This window comes from Leucoraja erinacea, chromosome 9, assembly GCF_028641065.1.
Source record: "Leucoraja erinacea ecotype New England chromosome 9, Leri_hhj_1, whole genome shotgun sequence".
Taxonomy (NCBI): domain Eukaryota; kingdom Metazoa; phylum Chordata; class Chondrichthyes; order Rajiformes; family Rajidae; genus Leucoraja; species Leucoraja erinaceus.
In genome coordinates this window covers 46,665,278-46,685,951 of record NC_073385.1, presented here as the reverse complement: position 1 = coordinate 46,685,951, position 20,674 = coordinate 46,665,278, and the positions used below count along the sequence as shown (strand labels likewise).

At 40.7% G+C, this 20,674-nt stretch overlaps 1 protein-coding gene across 3 annotated transcripts in view; it reads right to left on the bottom strand.

Annotated features, from left to right (window-relative positions):
- The window catches only part of ryr3 (ryanodine receptor 3), a 324,483-nt gene that overhangs the window by 158,077 nt on the left and 145,732 nt on the right, over positions 1-20,674 (bottom strand). For all 3 annotated transcript variants that reach the window (XM_055640726.1, XM_055640727.1, XM_055640728.1), the window contains 6 exons: positions 18,846-19,011; positions 17,907-17,993; positions 15,273-15,499; positions 13,139-13,946; positions 8,360-8,560; positions 3,946-4,048 (listed from right to left, as the gene is read on the bottom strand). In XM_055640726.1, the coding sequence (XP_055496701.1) occupies positions 3,946-4,048; positions 8,360-8,560; positions 13,139-13,946; positions 15,273-15,499; positions 17,907-17,993; positions 18,846-19,011 (1,592 nt within the window). The remainder of the gene's footprint in view (positions 1-3,945; positions 4,049-8,359; positions 8,561-13,138; positions 13,947-15,272; positions 15,500-17,906; positions 17,994-18,845; positions 19,012-20,674) is intronic.

Genomic DNA, 20,674 nt, shown 5'->3' with positions numbered 1-20,674 from the left:
CATACTCTTTCCATTTTCGGATATGGATTGAACAAGTGCTCCGTGAGATGTTCAAAGCTTGGGATTTTTTTTATAACCTAACCTTTAAACTTCTCCACAACTTTATCCCCGACCTGTCTGGTGTGTTCCTTGGGCTTCATGATGCTGTTTGTTCACTAATGTTCTCTAACAAACCTCTGAGGCCTTCACAGAACAGCTGTATTTATACTGAGATTCGATTACACACAAGTGGACTCTGTTTACTAATTAGGTAATTTACGAAGGCAATTGGTTGCACTGGATTTTATTTAGGGGTATCAGAGTAAAGGGGGCTGAATACTTTTGCACGCCACACTTTTCAGTTTTTTATTTGTAAAAAAATTTTGAAAACCATGTATAATTTTCCTTCCACTTCACAATTATGCGCCACTTTGTGTTGGTCTATCACATAAAATCCCAATAAAATACATTTACGTTTGTGGTTGTAACATAGAAACATAGAACATAGAAATTAGGTGCAGGAGTAGGCCATTCGGCCCTTCGAGCCTGCACCGCCATTCAATATGATCATGGCTGATCATCCAACTCAGTATCCCGTACCTGCCTTCTCTCCATACCCCCTGATCCCCTTAGCCACAAGGGCCACATCTAACTCCTCCCTCTTAAATATAGCCAATGAACTGGCCTCAACTACCCTCTGTGGCAGAGAGTTCCAGAGATTCACCACTCTCTGCGTGAAAAAAAAGTTCTTCTCATCTCGGTTTTAAAGGATTTCCCCTTTATCCTTAAGCTGTGACCCCTTGTCCTGGACTTCCCCAACATCGGGAACAATCTTCCTGCATCTAGCCTGTCCAACCCCTTAAGAATTTTGTAAGTTTCTATAAGATCCCCTCTCAATCTTCTAAATTCTAGAGAGTATAAACCAAGTCTATCCAGTCTTTCTTCATAAGACAGTCCTGACATCCCAGGAATCAGTCTGGTGAACCGTCTCTGCACTCCCTCTATGGCAATAATGTCCTTCCTCAGATTTGGAGACCAAAACTGTACGCAATACTCCAGGTGTGGTCTCACCAAGACCCTGTACAACTGCAGTAGAACCTCTCTGCTCCTATACTCAAATCCTTTTGCAATGAAAGCTAACATACCATTCGCTTTCTTTACTGCCTGCTGCACCTGCATGCCTACCTTCAATGACTGGTGTACCATGACACCCAGGTCTCGCTGCATCTCCTCCCTTTCCCAATCGGCCACCATTTAGATAATAACGTGACAAAATGTGGAAAAGTTCAAGGGGTATGAATACTTTTGCAAGCTACTGTTTTGCAAATCTCTCCAGGGCTCCGCCTTTTACATATCATAGTGCAACACCTCATACTTATCACAGTTAAATTCCATTTCACATTCCTTGGCTCATGTTCCCAACTTATCTAGTTCCTGGTGTAAACGTGAATATCCTTCCTCACCCTCCACTATGCCACCAATTTTGGTGTCAATTGCAAATTTACTAATAAAGCTAACTCCAGTGTCATTCAAATCATTAAATAAGATAAATCAGTGGCTAGCACCAAACCTTGCAGCATTCCACTGATCACAGGCCTCCAATCAGAAAAATGACCCTACAAGCCACCCTTTTAGACACCTTCCAATCCAATTTTAGGTCCAATTTACCAGCCCATCTTGCATTCCATGCAATTTAACATTCCAGGTGAGCTTACTATGTGGGACCTTGACTTACCAAAGTCCAAAGCGTGTTTCCTGCAGGATGTGGGAAGTCAAGGACACTGCTGGTGCTTCTGGAAACTACACCTGCAGAAATTGTGTCTAGGTACAGCTCCTGAATAAGCGTGTTGTGGAACTGGAGCAGCAGTTGGATGACCTCAGAGCCATCTGGGAAAACGAGAGTTTCTTGGACAAGACCTACAGTAAGGTCGTCACACCAGGGATACAGGAAGTGCAGATAGTGAAGATGGTTGTGAATGATTGCAGCAGGATCTGGATTGATTGGCCAGGTTTATCGGAGGAGTGGTTGATGGAATTTAATACAGAGAAGTGTGAGGTGTTGCATTTTGGGACATCGAACAAGGGCAGGACCTACACAGTACATGGTAGTCCTCTGGGTAGTGTTGTAGAGCAGAGGGATCTAGGAGTATAGGTGCATGGTTCCTTGAAGGTCGTCACAGGTAGATAAGGTGGTCAAAAAGGCTTTTGGCACTTTGGCCTTCATCAGTCAGAGTATTGAGTATAGAGGTTGTCATATTGCAGTGTATAAGACATTATTGAGACCACATTTAGAATATTGTGTTCAGTTCAGGGACTCATCTTATACACTGTAGGAAATATATTGTCAAGCTTGAAAGGGTTCAGAAAAGATTTATGAGGATATTGCCAGGACTAGAGGGTGTGAGCTATATGGAGAGGTTGAGTAGGCTGGGTTTCTATTCCATGGAGTGCAGGAAGATCTTATAGAGGGATACAAAATCACGAGAGGAATAGATCAGGGAGATGCACAGTCTTTTGCACATAGTAGGGGAATCGAGGATCAGAGGACATAGGTTCAAGGTGAAGGGGAAAATATTGAATAAGAATCCGAGGGCTAACTTTTTCACACAAAGTGTGGTGGGTGTATGGAACAAGCTGCCAGAGGAGGCAGTTGAAGTTGGGACTATCCCATCATTTAAGAAACAGTTAGACAGGTACATGGAAACGATAGGTTTGGAGGGATATGGACCAAGCACAGGCAAGTGGGTCTATGAAAGCTGTGACATTGTTGGCTGGTGTGGGCGAATTGGGCCAAAGGGCCTGTTTCCACACTGTATCACTCTATGACTCCTCCATATAGATGATGTCCACTGCTCCACCTTCAGCTATTCTCTTGGTGACCTCGTCAAAAAAACTCTGATTTGGAATTGACAAATTCCCATGCACAAACCATGCTGACTCTCCTAATAAATCCATGCCTATCCAAATACTGGTAGATCTTACCCCTAAGAATTCCCTCCAGCAAATTTCCCACCACTGACATCGGGCTCATCAGTCTATCATTCCTTGGTTTGTCCTTGCTGCCCTTCTTAACAGTCATTCAAGTGAAGGTACGATAGTATGGCATATCAGGTTTGGTTAAATTGGTCTGATGATGCATTGCAAGCAGCCACATTAATGACTTTATAGAGTCAGAGAAACTTCCCCAGTACTATGATTGAGATCCGAGCGTGCAGGTATAAATGGCACCTCAGAAGACGCGTGCTGATCCATTAATACAGTTGGGCCCGGATTTACAACCTATTACAATCATTCCTAGTTATTATGAGACATGCCCTCAGGGCCATCTGCTCCTAGGCCCCTGAGACAGCTCTTACTTTGCTGTGAAGGTCACCCCTGCATTACATTTTCTTGCATTGCACTCCTTGTATAGCATCACAGGGTTCCATTGGACAGTTTACTGTCCACATTCAAAGTGTATGTAACAGACTGTGTATGTTTGCAAAGGAAAACTGCAGACATTTCCATCAAGAAAGGACAGGGGAGCTTGAGATGATGCACAATTTTCCATGTTGCATGTTTTCCAGGAGTTTGAGCTACTTTAGATGGTGCTGTACAAAATTACTGCAATATACGATTTCCATTTAGATTTAATTTCTTCTCTACGAACCAAATGGAATTCAATCTTCTATATGATGCATTAGTTGACTAGACTAATGAGGATGAATCACACATATAGTGCGCAAGTTTCAGAGATGCTTGAAATTCAATCAATTTTGTCCGAAGTGGTGCACAGTCCCTTTTCATCTGTTATTTAATTATTTTCTAAATTTCATTAGATGGATCTCCCACAATCCAAATTCATTGATTTATAAATTTGGCAAGAGGCCAAGATAGCATTACCATCACTATAAATAAACACTTCAACTTGGCTCCTCTGCTCAGTTGAAATTGTATACCCTGGGTCCTCAGTGTTTTATTACTCACCGCAATGCGTTTGAAGGTCATCATGGAAGTCACACAGTTCTTCACGCATGTCTTCAGGGCAAGTGGAATCATCATCATTCCTGAAGTTCAGTAACATATTAATCTACAAGAGAACATCAGAGACCAAAATTAGTTACAAGACAATAAGAACAGACTATTAAAATGATTCATTATTAGCATTGAAGGATAATAATACAATTTTGATTTCATAGCTTTGCAGACCTTTAACTTTTCAATTCTATCAGCATATAATTCATTGAGTTACCACAGATTTTAGGAAAAGAGGGAAACAGGACACTAATAATATCCTCATTTTTGTAAGAGGCTTCGTTGCCTGAACAATTCTGAAATGTGCATAAAATGCATTGGTGTGAAACAAATATACTCTCAAATACCTTTTATACATTAAACTTTCACTCTGTATTAAATACTGTTTTCAGAATTGTTCATTTTTAAGAAGTATAACGTGAAGCTGTCTGTCTAGTCTTATTCGTAGTTTGGTTAGGGCAAAGGTAGGTGGAGAAGATAATGTGCCCAAGTCTCTTCTCCATTCCATAAATTAGAAGCAGCTCAAAGCTGTGAATCACCTGGGACCAAGCATTACGGTTTATTAACAAGCACTGAATTCATTTGTGTGATCTCCTGATAAATTGAGGTGTCCAGTTTGCAGAAGCCAAATCTGCTGATCTTAGTTAGAAGTTCAGTGGACTTGTCAGCAAGCAGTGAGCAATGCATATCACTATCTCAAACCATTGGTGAGATGCAGACATTCAACTGAATGAACCAACCTATTTAATCATGCATCATGCATACTTACACAATGTATAAAACCATGGTGTTAATTTAAAAAACAACAATTTTGTGCCATTTCATTAATAATTCACAGAGGGAGTAAAATCGAAGTTCTCCGAGACCAAGCTTGTCTTCAAACGCATGGTTAATTGAGTGTGTTCATCTACTCAAAGCATAGAACAAGTAACCCATAGGAGAAGTATAACCCAGCATAGGAGTTATATCTAATATCTTCTATCTGTACATTGTCGACGTCTTGATTGTAATCATGTATAGTATTTTCGCTGACTGGATAGCATGCAACAAAAAGCTTTTTCACTGTACATATGACAATAATAAACTAAACTAGACTAAAACTACAACCACAATCTCTACAAAGTCATACAAATCATTGGCAGGATTAACATTCAATGGTGGCTCAGATCAAAACCCTTGGACCCTTGAAGCTGTAATCTTGCTCAACCAGCTCTGGTGGGCAAGTCACGCTACTTGCATGCCTGACAACAAACTCTGGAGTGAGCATCCTATTCTCAGCTCTGTAATCCCAGACTTTCTGGAACGCAGAAATAATGTTGTTCTCCTTGAAAAAGTGCAATGTTCCCAGCAATTTCTGAGAGTCAGTGGCCATGATTACAAAAAAAGTAGAGAATCCATAAGAAGCCATCTATAATTGGAGCAGAGTGGGCCTTGGGCAAACAGTGGCTGCTGGCATCTTCAATGTAGTGCACTAGCAAAAACTAATATTCAAGAGAGAAAATATTAAATAGATCTGCTGTCATTGCAAAATAATAAGATAAAACACCTACCACTATTTATCAAAAATGTCAAGATTAAATTTTCCCCCACTACCAGTAAATTTTACCTCAGCGTTCAATGATACAATTTAACTTTAGGTGTAATTAGCTCCACTGAGATGATTGGTTGTTGATTGACTTAACTGCCACCGCACTTCAGGGACACTGCTAATGGAAACTGCGCACCCATGCAAATCATGTACATTTATTCATCAAATTATTGCAAGGGGATATCATGAGGGAAATTATAATAAATGTGTTTGATATGAAAACATTAGTTGCTGCTTTTGCAAAATTGCACATGCAAAAGCATTGTGCATTGTTGTGAAAATGACATTTTTAAAACATCCAAAAAGATCATAGTAAAAAAATATACAATTTCATGTCATCAAATCCCTTTTGGTGTCTGAGGAAACTATTCTCAGATTCTCCAGAAGCATCAGTACCAGCCTCATTCCTTTATAGCACTGCCTCTAATACAAATGAAGGCAGTGGCAGGAGTGCTGTTAATTATATGCAATTAATTAATTCATAGAAATTCACAAGGAGTCACAGTGGTGTAGTTGGCAGAGCTGCTGCCTCACAGACCTGAAGTTTCATCCTGATCTTGAGTGCTGTCTGTGTGGTGTTTGCATGTTCTCCTTGTGACAGCATGGGTATCCTCTGGTCTCCCTTCACATCTCAAAGATGTGTACTTTTGTGGGTTCATTTGCATTTGTAAACAAGCCCCTAACTTGCCGAGTGTGGATGAGAATATGGGATAACATAGACTAGGTATGTTGCAAAACCTACCTTCAGCGGGGCTGCAGATCTGTCCCAGCCCGTGTGCGTGATTTTGGCGCCATTGAGAGGGGGGCGGGTTTAAAACGCGATTTTCCCTAGGCTATTCAAATCGAGGTTGTTCAGCCTACTTAGTTGCTGACGAAAAATCGCTGGGAGATTCTTTCGCTGGAGCTATTTTTAAACTTAATTGGTTAATTTAATTGTTATAGTATGTTAAAAATTATCCTCTAAACCCGCGACTGCCGGCAACAGGACGGATCTCATACAGGGGACAACGGAAGGTAGGTTGTTTATTTTTACATTAAAAAGGGCTTCTTAAGATCCCTTTATACAAAGTTTTATGTTGCGAGTAGCTAATTTGGGGCCCCATTAAATCCTGCAGTATTTTTCTGGGCATATGGGGGTACAAATCTACCGCAATGGGAACGTTCCAAACCAGCGCGTGCCACAGAGTTCCACAGGATCCCACTCGAAAGCTGATTTAAATGGCCATTAATTTACAGCAATTGAACACTAAATTCCTTCCATTTGGCCTATAAAATAATGTGAATGAGATATTAAAATCATGTTTTATTGTGAATTCTTTGTGAATGTTATTTGGACACTTAGGCTATTTAAAAATGTTAATCTTTTCTTAAGAAATGGATAGATGTTTAGATCTAGTAATTGAAGTTTGGAATTAGCTACAATTGGGTAACTAACTAATTATATGCTTTAATTTATATTATGTATGCAGATGATCTTGTGGTCTTTAGTCCATCTAGCGCTGGTCTCCAGCAGCTCCTTACTATATGTTCCGTGTATGGTGTGGAACATGACATTAAATATAATGCTAGTAAGAGTGTTGTTATTGTCTGTAGAACCAAAGAGGATAAATGCCTAAAATATCCTGTTTTTCAATTGTCTGACAACAATCTTAGTGTCTGTAATAAGATAAAATATCTAGGGCATATTATTACAGAACAAATGACAGATGATGAGGATATTTATAGGCAACGACGCATGCTGTATGTACAGGCAAATATCCTCTTGCGTAAATTTGGTGCGTGTGCAGATGTGGTGAAGATGTCGCTATTTAGAGCATACTGCACACCCCTCTACACTGCGCACCTGTGGTCAAACTATTTAAAGACAAGTATGCAGAGACTAAAGGTGGCATATAACGATGCCATGAGAACACTGCTAAGGCAACCTAGATGGTGTAGTGCCAGTAATATGTTTGTGGCTGCATGAGTCAGTACTTTAGAACTATCCTAAGACACCACATGTATAAATTCATTTGCAGGATAAATGACTCTAAAAATGTGCTTATTGTGGCCTTGACAAACATAAGGGTTAGCACTACACGCTACGAATCCCAGTTGTGGAGACACTGGTATCGTTGTCTCGTTGTAGGACATTGATCATCTTTTAATCTGGATTTTTTACTTAAGTATTGTGGATTTTTGTTAAATATAAATTATGATGTTTTTATGTGATATACCATGATTTTATATATATTTATGATATTTGATATGCAATGCATTTTTAATGTAATGTTGCCCTGTGTCTGGACCTTGAGTCCGTAATAAAGATTATTATTATTATTATTATTATTATTAATTTCAGGTCATCCAAGTAAGATTGTTTCATATTTGTTTCAGAATGCTTCAATTAAAATAACTGAACATTTCTTTCAGGTCTCTTAATTTTTAAGAAAGTTATGGCCATTTCACTGTCCTCGATCACAGCTTTTGTGTTAGTCAATGGAAAATCAATAGGGAACAAGATGCTAATTTCCAAGTATGAAAATGGCCATAACTTTTTTAATAATGAAGATATGAAAGTGAATTAGGTGTCAAATTAAACTTATTTGTGTGCTTTATCTGATGGGAATAAATTGCAGACTTGATTTTTAAAATCTTAAAATTTTGTAACATTGCTACATAGACCTAGTGTGAACAGGTTGGTTGGCGCAGACCGAGTAGGTCGAAGGGCCTGTTTCCATGTTGTATCTCAAAACCAAACAAAGTACCCAAATAAAAACAAAAAACAATGGACATCACCTGCTCTTGAGGTGGTGACCGGAACTCCTTCGTCTTCTTGGCAGTCAATGCTGCAGACATGTTGAAGGCCAGCATAAGCTCTTCATACCGGAACCTCTGGTTCCTTTGCAGTTTTACAACAAACTTGTCTGCAAAAGAAACAATGGCTTCGACTCGATGTCGGAGTTCACAGTCGCAGAAGTAGTGAAGCAGTTCACACATCTGGAAAAAGAAACAAATTACCTTCCTTAGAAAAATAACTTATCATCTCTAACAACCAGTCGAACTAAAACTATATTTTCCTGTCCATTTGTGACCTGTAAACATAATTTTTACATCTAGCAAGTTATTGTTGTTTCTAAATGTTCTTTACATTAATTGGCTTGTGCTCACGAAGGTCACTATAACAAGTAACAACAGACTTTCTTCTCAGATTAGCATTACAGCCAATTATAAATGCATTGGTCACTCATGTTCGGCATGGTATCAGTATGTAGTGACCAGAATAAACATTTTCAGAACAATTAATATTCACATTTATGATAGAAATGCTCCAATATCCAACCATCTGGCCACTTTCCTCAACCATCACATCAATGTAAATGCTTTTATAATGATATGAATGAAATTACTGCTGTTTAGGGCCATTGGCCACAAAGTGACACAAATTTACCATTAAAAGAGATACAAAGTGCTGGAGTAACTCAGTGGGTTAGGCAGCATCACTGAAGGACATGGATAGGAGTAATTGTAGCAGATGGGAGAAAGCTGGAAGAAAGCTGGAAGAAAAAGCCTGACAATTGATAGGTGGATAGACACAAAATGTTGGAGTAACCCAGCGAGCCAGGCACCATCTCTGGATAGAAGGAATGGGTGATGTTTCGGGTCGAGATCCTTCTTCAGACTGAGAGTCAGGCGAGAGGGAGATAGAGATAAGGATGTGGAAGGTGCGAAAACAAGACATCAAAGGAGATGCAGATTTAGGAAGGCGGGGGTATGGAGAGAGAAGGAAAGCAAGGGTTACTTGAAGTTAGAGAAGTCAATATTCATTAACTTCACTACTAATTTCCATTGTATTTCCATTCCATGGGTGGGAAGAAAGGTCTCAACCCAAAACATCACCTATCCTTCTATTCAGATACTGCATGTCCCGCTGAGTTAGACCTGCATTTTGTGTCTATCTTCAGTGTAAAACAGCATCTGCAGTTCCTTCCCACACGTGATAGGTGAATTCAGGTGAGCGGGTTGATTTGCCCAGATAGATGAACAAAAGCCAGAAATGAAAAGATGGAAGGCTGTAATGAGAAAGAAGAGCCCCCTGCTGTACTCCCACTATACTCATGACTGCGTAGCCGGTCATAGTGTGAACAGCATCTTCAAGTTCGCTGATGACACGACTGTTGTGGGACGTATCACTGATGGGGACGAGTTGGAGTATAGAAGAGAGATCGACCGACTGACCAAATGGTGCCAGCACAATAACCTGGCCCTCAACACCAGCAAAACCAAGGAACTGATTGTGGACTTTGGAAGGGGTAGGATGGGGAACCACAGTTCCATTTATCAAGTCAAGTCAAGTCAAGTCAAGTTTATTTGTCACATACACATACGAGATGTGTAGTGAAATGAAAGTGGCAATGCTCGCGGACTATTGTGCAAAAGACAAACAACCAAACAAACTATAAACACAATCATAACACACATATTCCTTTACATAATAAATAATGGAAGGAAAAACGTTCAGTAGAGTTAGTCCCTGGTGAGATAGGCATTTACAGTCCGAATGGCCTTTGGGAAGAAACTCCTTCTCAACCTCTCCGTTCTCACCGTATGGCAACGGAGACGTTTGCCTGACCGTAGCAGCTGGAACAGTCCGTTGCAGGTGTGGAAGGGGTCTCTCATGATATTGTTGGCTCTGGAGTTGCACCTCCTGATGTATAGTTCCTGCAGGGGGGCAAGTGAAGTTCCCATAGTGCGTTCGGCCAAACGCACTACTCTCTGCAGAGCCTTCTTGTCCTTGGCAGAGCAATTCCCAAACCAGAGGTAATGTTCCCGGACAAGATGCTTTCCACCGCCGCTGCGTAGAAGCACTGGAGGATCCTCGGAGACACTCTGAATTTCCTCAATTGCCTGAGGTGGTAAAGGCGCTGCCGTGCCTTATTCACGAGTGCGGAGGCGTGTGATGCCCGTGTCATATCCTCGGAGATGTGGACTCCCAGGTATTTAAAACAGTTCACCCTATCCACAGGATCCCCATTTATCCTCAATGGAGTGTACGTCCTCGGATGATGTGCCCTCCTAAAGTCCATGATCAGCTCCTTCGTTTTTTTGATGTTCAAGAGGAGGCTGTTATCCTGGCACCAGAGTGCTAGACCAGCCACCTCCTCCCGGTAGGCCTTCTCGTCGTTGTCTGAGATCAGGCCTACCACCACAGTGTCATCAGCAAACTTAATTATTGAGTTGGAGCTGAACCTAGCCACACAGTCATGTGTGTACAGGGAGTACAATAGGGGGCTGAGGACGCAACCCTGGGGCGATCCTGTGCTCAGGGTGAGGGACTTCGATGTATTCCCTCCCATCTTGACTACCTGGGGCCTGGCGGTGAGAAAGTCCAGGACCCAGGCACACAGGGAGGTGTTGAGCCCCAATTCCATTAGCTTCCCGGCCAGTCTGATGGGGACTATCGTGTTGAAGGCTGAACTGTAGTCTATGAACAGCATCCTCACGTAGCCCCCCTTCTGGCTGTCCAGATGGGAGAGAGCGGTGTGCAAGACCTGGGAGACCGCATCATCCGTGGATCTGTTCGGACGGTATGCGAACTGCAACGGGTCCATGTTCCGAGGGAGGAAGGCGCAGTTGCGTTTCTTCACCAGCCTCTCAAAGCATTTCATGACTACCGAGGCAAGGGCCACCGGACGGTAGTCATTCAGGCAGGCTGGGGAGGCATTTTTTGGTACCGGTACAATGATGGATTTTTTGAAGCAGGCAGGGACCACGGACTTGTCCAGGGAGAGGTTGAATAATGTAGTGAGCACTGGAGCTAGCTGCGTAGCACAGAACTTGAGTACTCGCCCCGAGATGCCATCGGGGCCTGCAACTTTTCTCGTGTTCACCCGTGTCAGAGCCCTCCTCACGTCGTGCTCGGACAGCGAGAATTTGTGCACATTCCTCCCTTCAGCTACAGTAGCCAGCCCGCTGGCGGTATTGTCGATAGTCGGCAGACCTGGAGTGATGTTGCCCCTCTCGAAACGAGCGTAAAAGGAGTTCAGGTCATCAGCTAGGGAGGTGCCGGCACATGCGGATAGGGAGGGGTGTTCCGGTAGTTGGTTACAATCCGTAGCCCCTGCTACAGGCTTCTGGTGTCCTGCTGCTCCATCTGTAACTCCACCTTGTCTCTGTACCTTCTCTTTGCGTCCTTCACCGCCCTTCGCAGTTGGTAGGACTCTGCCTTTATATCAACGGGTCGATGGTGGAAAGGGTCAAGAGCTTCAAATTCCTGGGCGTGTACATCTCTGAAGATCTCTCCTGGTCCGAGAACACTGATGCAATTATAAAGAAAGCAAATCAACGCCTCTACTTCCTGAGAAGATTACGGAGAGTCGGTATGTCAAGAAGGACTCTCCCTAACTTCTACAGGTGCACAGTAGAGACTATGCTGACCGGTTGCATCGTGGCTTGGTTCGGCAACTTGAGTGCCCAGGAGCGGAAAAGACTACAAAAAGTAGTAAACACTGCCCAGTCCATCATCGGCTCTGACCTCCCTACCATCGAGGGGATCTATCGCAGTCGCTGCCTCAAAAAGGTTGGCAGCATCATCAATGACCCACACCATCCTGGCCACACACTCATCTCCCCGCTACCTTCAGGTGGAAGGTACAGGAGCGTGAAGACTGCAACGTCTAGGTTCAGGAATAGCTACTTCCCCACAGCCATCAGGCTATTAAACTCCACTCAAACAAAACTCTGAACACTAATAGCCCATTATCTGTTTATTTGCACTTTATCTGTTTATTTATTCATGTGTGTATATATTTATATAATGGTATATGGACACACATCTGTTCTGTATTCATGCCTACCATATTCTGTTGTGCTGAAGCAAAGCAAGAATTTCATTGTCCTATCTGGGACACATGGCAATAAACTCTCTTGAATTTTGAGTGAAATGTAAAACCAGAGGAAGGGATTATAGGTGAAAGTGACGCGGGAGGGGTCAGGGGGGAGGTGGGGTAGGGAAAAGGTGGGAGGGATAGTGGGAGAAATGGGTGCGTATTAAAGTGGGGCACAGGGCAGAGAGAGGGGGAGAGGGAGGTGTGTTTGTGGGAAGGAGTAAGCTTCCAGCCTCCTACTGGGTGCGTCGGTGGGTCCAAATAATTTCCCAAAACAAGTGCAGGGGAATCTGTGGAAATGAGCACTCTTTGGACTTCATGAAAAGATCACAAGGCGTCCAGTTTAGGAGCAGAGACCAGCTGTGCTGCTGTTCAGTTTCCACAGGTGCCTAAAAGTGCTGTGTGGGAGTCCCTAACCCATTGGTGCTTCCCAAACTTCCACAGTTGCTGTTGGACCAGGCCAATACATTTATTTATCTGTCCATTTAGCTCTTCCTTTTGTTAAATTTAATTTTCAGGGAAGACTAGGATAGTGAATTCTTTCATCACATACTACATTTCCTGTGTAAGCACAGTTCCCGGAACTTCCCATCAATCTTTTTGGTCAGCTAAAATAAAAAACACTTGGATGCATTAAATTTCCACGCAATACAGAAAGTTGTATTTAAGTGACATTTCTTTAGTATTGTACCTGAAGTTTAACAGACTCTGGCAAACTTTTTTCCAGCAGTCCCTTTAAAGGCGGCGGAGATGCTTGTGTTGCTACTTCTCCAGCTTCTATTGCCTTTTCTTCATTTTTCACGTCAATCTCTTTCTCTAGTTTACCTTCATCCACCATCTCTTCTTGGTGTTCACCAAATAGGTCAGAATCGATCAGTAGCAGAATTTTTTGGACATCATTATCATCAAACATGCCTGTGATCAGCATGGTTTTAATAAGTTTGAGTATAGGAACTAGATGAAACTGCACACTTCCACCCACTGGATCTCGGATGTGCGGCCCACCAACTGTCACAGCCTCTGTGAGCATTTCAATTGCTGTGACCTTAAGAATATCGAATGGCAATTTTGGGCTATATGGGCGTCTATCTTCAATGGTGCTGACAAAACATGGTGATGAGAAGTTTAATCGAGGTCGTAAGCAGGTGCTGAGCCCAACACCGGGACATCCATAAGACCGACTATTTTTTGGAAACAATGTTATGCTCCTGGTTTCATCAGTTACAGGAATAATGAATTCATTGTTCATAATTAATCTGGCTTCTTTTGCTGATTCTAAGTGCATACTTAAGAGGAGATCATAGAATCCACTGCGTAGAAGTCCTGGGAGATATTTATCCTCAGTTGTGAATATTAGTTGAGCTTGATCAATGTGGCTACAAAGAGCATGGGCTATACGATTATTGCCCACAGCACAAAGGGCACAGTACAATTTCAATGTATGAAAATGGAACTTCATCAGCTCTTGATTTTCAATTAGCTCAAGAATATCTATAGACCTGAAAAAGATGATTAAAAAATGATAAATATATCTAATTTATGGTTTGGCAACAAACAGAATCCACTGTGATATCATCAATTAAAGGAGCAAGACAATAATGCATATTCCAAATGGTGGTAAAGGTATCTGTCTCGTTCCTAGTCAAACAGAAATACAACATCACAACATCAAAACCTACATGATTGAAAAGGATATTATACATTTGAAATGGCTAAATCTACATTAATGTGATTTAAGGACCTCTTCTGATAGAGGAAAACAGGGAAATCCAGGGAACATGGCTTCCCCATTGCATATGACATTTATTATCATTAGCAAGGAATTGCTCATGTCCCTGGAATTTAAATAATGCAATAACCTACTTTTAAAGTTCACCAATTTTTATTTTAAAGTCTCATATGCAATGATAATAAAATATAGCGATAATAATAAAATTCTCAATAATTAAAAGTATCAGAATTTCAGATGGAAATTGTAATACTTGTAATTGTTGAAAATTGGACATATCATATCTAAATGTTTACATGTTTTTAATATAAATGCTATCTTCCAATTTTGATGAAAGCCTAAACACTTCCCATGAAAAGGATCTGGACATTTAACCATTTTACAATTTATCGATGCATGCAGCCTTAAATATATTGTGTTTCTGATAAAATATATTAAATGTTTAAATGCAGCTTTTTTTTTTAATGTCTATAATTGCAATTGGACAGTACCTGTCCAGGTTTGAAATTTTTAATCGAAAACATGGGAAAACCTATTATGCATAAATACCCTGCACCCTGGACAAAGCAGCCAGTTTGTACTACTGCTATTTGTCAACTCAAAGTAATGGACCCCAGATTGATTTAAACAAACCCTAATATTGTTGCAGTGGTCACCCTGATTTCACAGTAAAAATAAATCTAAGTTAAGCCTCTGATGTCTCGATCACTGACTGCCTCTGATTACTGGTTAATAGACTGCTCAAAACTGAACACTTAATTGAGTACAGCTTTAGTAAAAAATAGGGTGTTTAGGCAGTTTCAATCAACTGATAAATTTGAGAGAAGAGGTCACTGTAGCAAATGTTGGGTTTTATGCATAATATCTCATTTCGATAACCAGATTTTAATGTTGAATGTCACTGTCATTTAAAGAAAATATATGTTTTAAAAAGTCAGTAGATATTGAGCTGTGTGGAAGAATGCTTTTTAGAATTTAAATTGAATCTTTTTCATTGGTACCCAAAGTGATAGCAAATGGTTAATGCAATTTTCTCATTATAAACTGTACAGCACTGTATCTGAAGAACCATTAACAGTTTAAAGGGTGTACTGACCTATTCTCCTCTGGAATATGCAATGCCATCATCTGCAATGGTTCAATACACTGTAAAACCCAACCATGGTGATCACTAATTCTTGCTGTCTCTACATGGAGGAAGTCATTGGGCATTCTGCTCCACATAACAGGAGTGATCATCTGTATGTCAAGTCGAGGAGGGCACTGTGGAATAGGATTCTCCTCTTCACTTTTAAATATAGCTGCAGACAGAGGCATTGCATTCTTTGGCAGAAGATAATAATAGTCTTGTTAACATACAGCAATGTGAATATAACAATTAAACAGTCACCATTATTTACTTTCACATTCATGAATAAAAACTAGGAGAATTACATAGCCACACAATCAAAACCTTACTTTATCAATCTTCCAACATGTTACATTAAAATCCTTAAAAAGATCACTTATGTTGGTCAAATTACAGGTGATATATTTCTAAAATGAAAGATGTGCTAAACAGTACAAAAGTCTCATTCACGGAATGGTCGCAGCATTTTCAAATAACTTGATCATGTGCGTTTGTCTCTCTATTAATTTAAATATTTTAAAATCACTGATATGACCACAATATATATGATTAATATTTATTGGCAAGTATCACAGTACAGTAAAAGTCCAATAACCCGACTCTTGGAACTAGACTAATTTCCAGACCATTGGATGCTACTGATTGATACCTTTCAGTTCACTTAAAAAAGAAAGAAACATGTTACACAGTAGTCTAATAATTTTTCCAATGAACCCAGTAAATTTAAAGAGAGTGGGAAATATACAAGCACTCTGGACCCTGGTTCATGCTGTGAACCCTCTCCACCTTCCTGACCTTGATTGTTCCACATCCAATCTGGCTCCAGCTGTGGACTTGGCCCACTGTTTTGACACCAATCTCCAATTGCTTTCAAGATCCTGGCCCAATCTCGTGGGCCCTCTGATCACAATCTGGATGAACGAGTGAGGCAGATGCCAGAAATTAGGGATTCCCAATAATCAGGATTCACAAGAGACTACATATGCTGGAATTTTGAACAAAAACAAACTTCTGGAGAAACCTAGCAGGCCTGCCATCATCCATGGAGAGAAATAGATAGGTGACATTTAGGGTCAAGGCCCTTCTTCCAACTGATAAGAAGACCTTCCCAATAGTCAGATGTCGGATTGTTAGAGTTTTACTGTAGCCTGACACCGAACAAATAAGCATATTTGAACTCTATAGCAATCAACGAGTTGATCATATATGGAAGAACATTTTGAACATTAAAATTCTAAAATTTCCCATGCAAGTTTCAGATGCTGGCAATTCAGGGTTTCTGAACTAGCAAATGCCAGACTATCAGAGCATGACCACATGACAAAAATTAAACTGAATTAAACTAAATATTTCCAGGCCTCTTTCAACTTTATTTCTAGCAATTCTTCATCATGCAGAGGTATTTCAAAGTTTGACCATGTAAACTGCATCACCAAGAGTCTTTTATTAAGACTTAGTGTAAGAGGCAATATTTAGTAAATGTACACCAACATCTGATATAGGTTTTTCATAGCAAACTACTATTCGAGTGTAATGATATTATCCACAGTCAAATGCTGCCACACAGAAGGGTCTTCATGATATGTAATTGCCTGTTTTCATCAACACATCCCATGAATTCAAAACCCAAAATATCACTTTGCTTGCAATGATCTGACAGCATGAAACATGTAATGTTTGAAGGTGGTTCTCAGATCCAGCATTCTAACAAAAGTTTCTCTTTTGACACTGGATGTTTGCTAACGAGCCTAAAGAAGACAGCAAATGACAGCACCTTAAGCCACTTTCACAGTTTGCAAGCAGAAGTGCAAACATAGGTGTCAATGATAGATGTAGTCTTTAAAAGTAACTGCATGAGTCAGAGTATGCAGGAGAGGAGACGTGGTAATGCTACAAGAATTGTTGGAATGTGCTACTAGAGGGTTGCATGGATTCTGTTATGGGCCCCTGATGCTTTGGAATACCCAATATCTCAGGAAATCTGTGGAGTGACATAATGACCACATTGGTATCCATTGGGACGATGAAAGGACTGACTCGTTACACAAGTGCTTAATACATCCGTGGAAAATTACAAGGCTTCCTTCCCCAATATTGACGGTTTCATTAAGAATTCTTTGCAACTAATACACTACTTCAATTGTGCCTCCCAACAGGAGATGCTGCCCTTGATCATTGTCAGTTAAATATTCCTTGTATCAAGGCAAATTCCTTGTATGTATACATACTTGGTCAATAAAATGTATTCAATTCCACTCAATTCAACTCAAGTCAATATATTGGAACTTGCTGAAACACTGGTGGTTAAGAGCAACGCAACCAAATCGGCTCACATGGTTGTTAATTTCACCGGCAAAACTTATTTCTCATCTCATACCTTGGCCATTAAATATAGTGATAATAATTCAATGAAAGTAACCGCGGCATTATTTTTTATTGTTGAATGAGAAGTTGGGTGCTTTGTAGCTTATGTGTCAGTGCTTTCGTGTCCCTGAGCTGAAATCAATGATTGTTTCAGCAGTGATTTCTTCAGAGGTTTTCAACAGCCAGAATTTCACAATGCATTTTCAAAGCGGAACAATGTACATAAAACACACACACCTTTAATTTTCCAAGTTCAAACTGGAAGAGATTAGGACTTGTGGCCTGCATGAAAACTGCAGGAAATAGCTTTGTGCTTGGCTCAACCTGGGAAACAAAAGCAGCCAATTTACAAGTTTTTTTATTTTTAAGTCTTAATATACCATTCTTGCTAAAAACAAATCCGCACAACAATGATTAAAGGATTGATTGATATGTCATTTTTAGCTGGGTATGTGAATCTCTCCTGCCGATGATTGCGGAACATAGAAAGTTAGAAGACTTTTGATAATCCCAGGCCAGTTCTAATTAAATTGATGTCAGATTGACTATTTACCCACAATTAGACAGTCTGACTAACTAATTATAATTAGACCCTGGATGAAGTGTGCCAATAAGTTACAGCTTTACTGGTGTATGATATTTACATGGCAGGATAGAATTAGCAACAATATATCAGCCATCTGTATCATGCTTCATTGCCAACCTGTAAGTAAATGTAGGATTTTTACACCTTTGACTATCCTACTAATCTCTGTAATGATACAGGCAAGTTCAATGGTATGATTATTAAAAATAATCACCGTTACACAAATCTGACAGATTGAAAATTTGAAAGAAAATTCGACGTTACTTCTCAACATGTACCAAGAAACACACTTCACCCGTGCAGAAGAGAGGAGGATTTTGTGACCTGCTTGCACATATGCTTTAAATACTGGAACAGGATAATTCAAATGAATAAATTATTACTTTCTTGCTTCTTAATGTAGTATTGACAAGTCCATCTATTGGTATTACTGTATATATATATATATATATATATATATATATATATAAATAAAAAAATGTAAACACTTTTTGGAAACTTTAAGCGTAACATGATGCAGAAAATAAAGATCTATAGAGAGTTTAAACATATAGTTTAATGCAGCAATCAGCATTTGGGTAGTCAATTACCTGGTAATGTATACTGAGATCTTTTCCATTTGCCGTGAATGATAACCGGCCAATTGCAAGATCAACCAAACAACCAATTACTAGGTCAGCACGGCCACCGCTTGATCCCTTTGAACTGCTGGCAAGATCTCCTCCCCAAATCATATAACAATTACTGCGCTTGACACTGCAAAGAGAACAAATGAGGCAAACAGGTTTTAGCATTTTGTTTATTTAAACTAGCAATGACTCCTCACGCGGGCGGAAATTCCAGGGGGGGGGGGGGGGGGGGGGGGGGGGGGGTGGACAGGGGTGGACTTGTCCCTCCCATGTTTTGAGAGGTGGGGGACAATCTCCATGTTTTGTAATCCAAATTTTGCTTTCCGCGAGACAGTGGGGGTGTCACTGTTGAGTGCCTTTTAAATGTCTCTATTAACATCGTATTAACACAATGTGTCACCAATCGTGTTCTGACCTTCAAGTATTACTGAAGGTATTTACGGAGAATTTCTTAAAGCTGGCTGATGTGGGTTCAATTACCATTTGAACATTGGATGTATTGGTGGATGGGAAAGATTTAAACGGGTCAGGTCATGAATGTCTCCGGCCGAACGGGTATCCTGGCTCATTCATGGCCAATCACATTATTTTGTTTTTTTTTGCATCTCTCTCTCTCCCACCTCCAAGATTGGTTCTTCTGTTTGCCTTTATTTGCTTCAGTGTTATTTGTTTAAGTGCTATTTATCACATTGTTATCACAAGATTCAAGCGGGTTTCAGATGCTTTCTAAGGGCTGAATCAGCCTGTTCGCGGGGCCTTTCATCGCCCGGCGCGGCTTGAAATCAAACTGCTGCATCGAGGCGATCGAGGCTCCTGATGTTGAAGCTGGTCGATTTTATGGTGTGCCGGGTCGATTCAGGCCCCACAATTCGGAGCGGATGAAGCTGCTGTTGCTGGAGTTCGGAGTCGGTCACCAACCAGGTCAGCTCCCGATGTTACCATCCACAGGGCCCATGGCCGAAGCCGTGTGTGTGTGTGTGTGTGTGTGTGTGTGTGTGTGTGTGTGTGTGTGTGTGTTCACATGCGCGCGGCCACCAAGAAGCCGCGCCCCCAAATTGTGTACCCCCAAGGTTTGATAGCGATTTCCACCCGACTCCTCAGCTGACACATCAAATAACATACTTCTGAGTGAATGCCACATTTCATGGAAATATCTCCTTAGGTAAGGCTGGGATGCCTTTTCAAGTGAGATGTCGTGAACATGGATTTAACAAGGCTATACACAAAACCCATTAAATCAAAAACTGTAGAAGTCCATGAAATGCAAGGGGAAGTGGCAAAGTAGATCTGAAATTGGAACAGGGAGCAAATGGTCAACAGGTGATTTGAGAATGTCAGGCAGTTTCCAATGGGGCCTATCAACAGTCCTTTGCGTTTTGTGATAAATATCAAACTTTATACTTCAACAGTTATAATTCAGCTCGAGACTAACCATGTACATGATTAGGAAGACTAAAAATGTCCTCGTGCTTGATGAAAATGCTGCAGACCACTTAGATGGGAAGACAAATGACCAATGGAATTCAATCTAAAGAAGTGTAACGTAATATTGAACACGGAGTCGGGGGTGCAAGTACAGAGTTCCCTGAAAATGATGACACAGGTTGGTGAGGTGGTGAAGAAGATATGATGAATGCTTGTCTTTATTTGATGTGGCATTGAGTACAGAAGTTTATATGTTATATTACAATTGTACAAAATATTGGTTAGACCGCACTTGCAGTATTGTGTTCAGTTCTGACTGAAGGATGTGATTAAGTTAGAAAGATTTACAAGGATGTTGCCAGGAT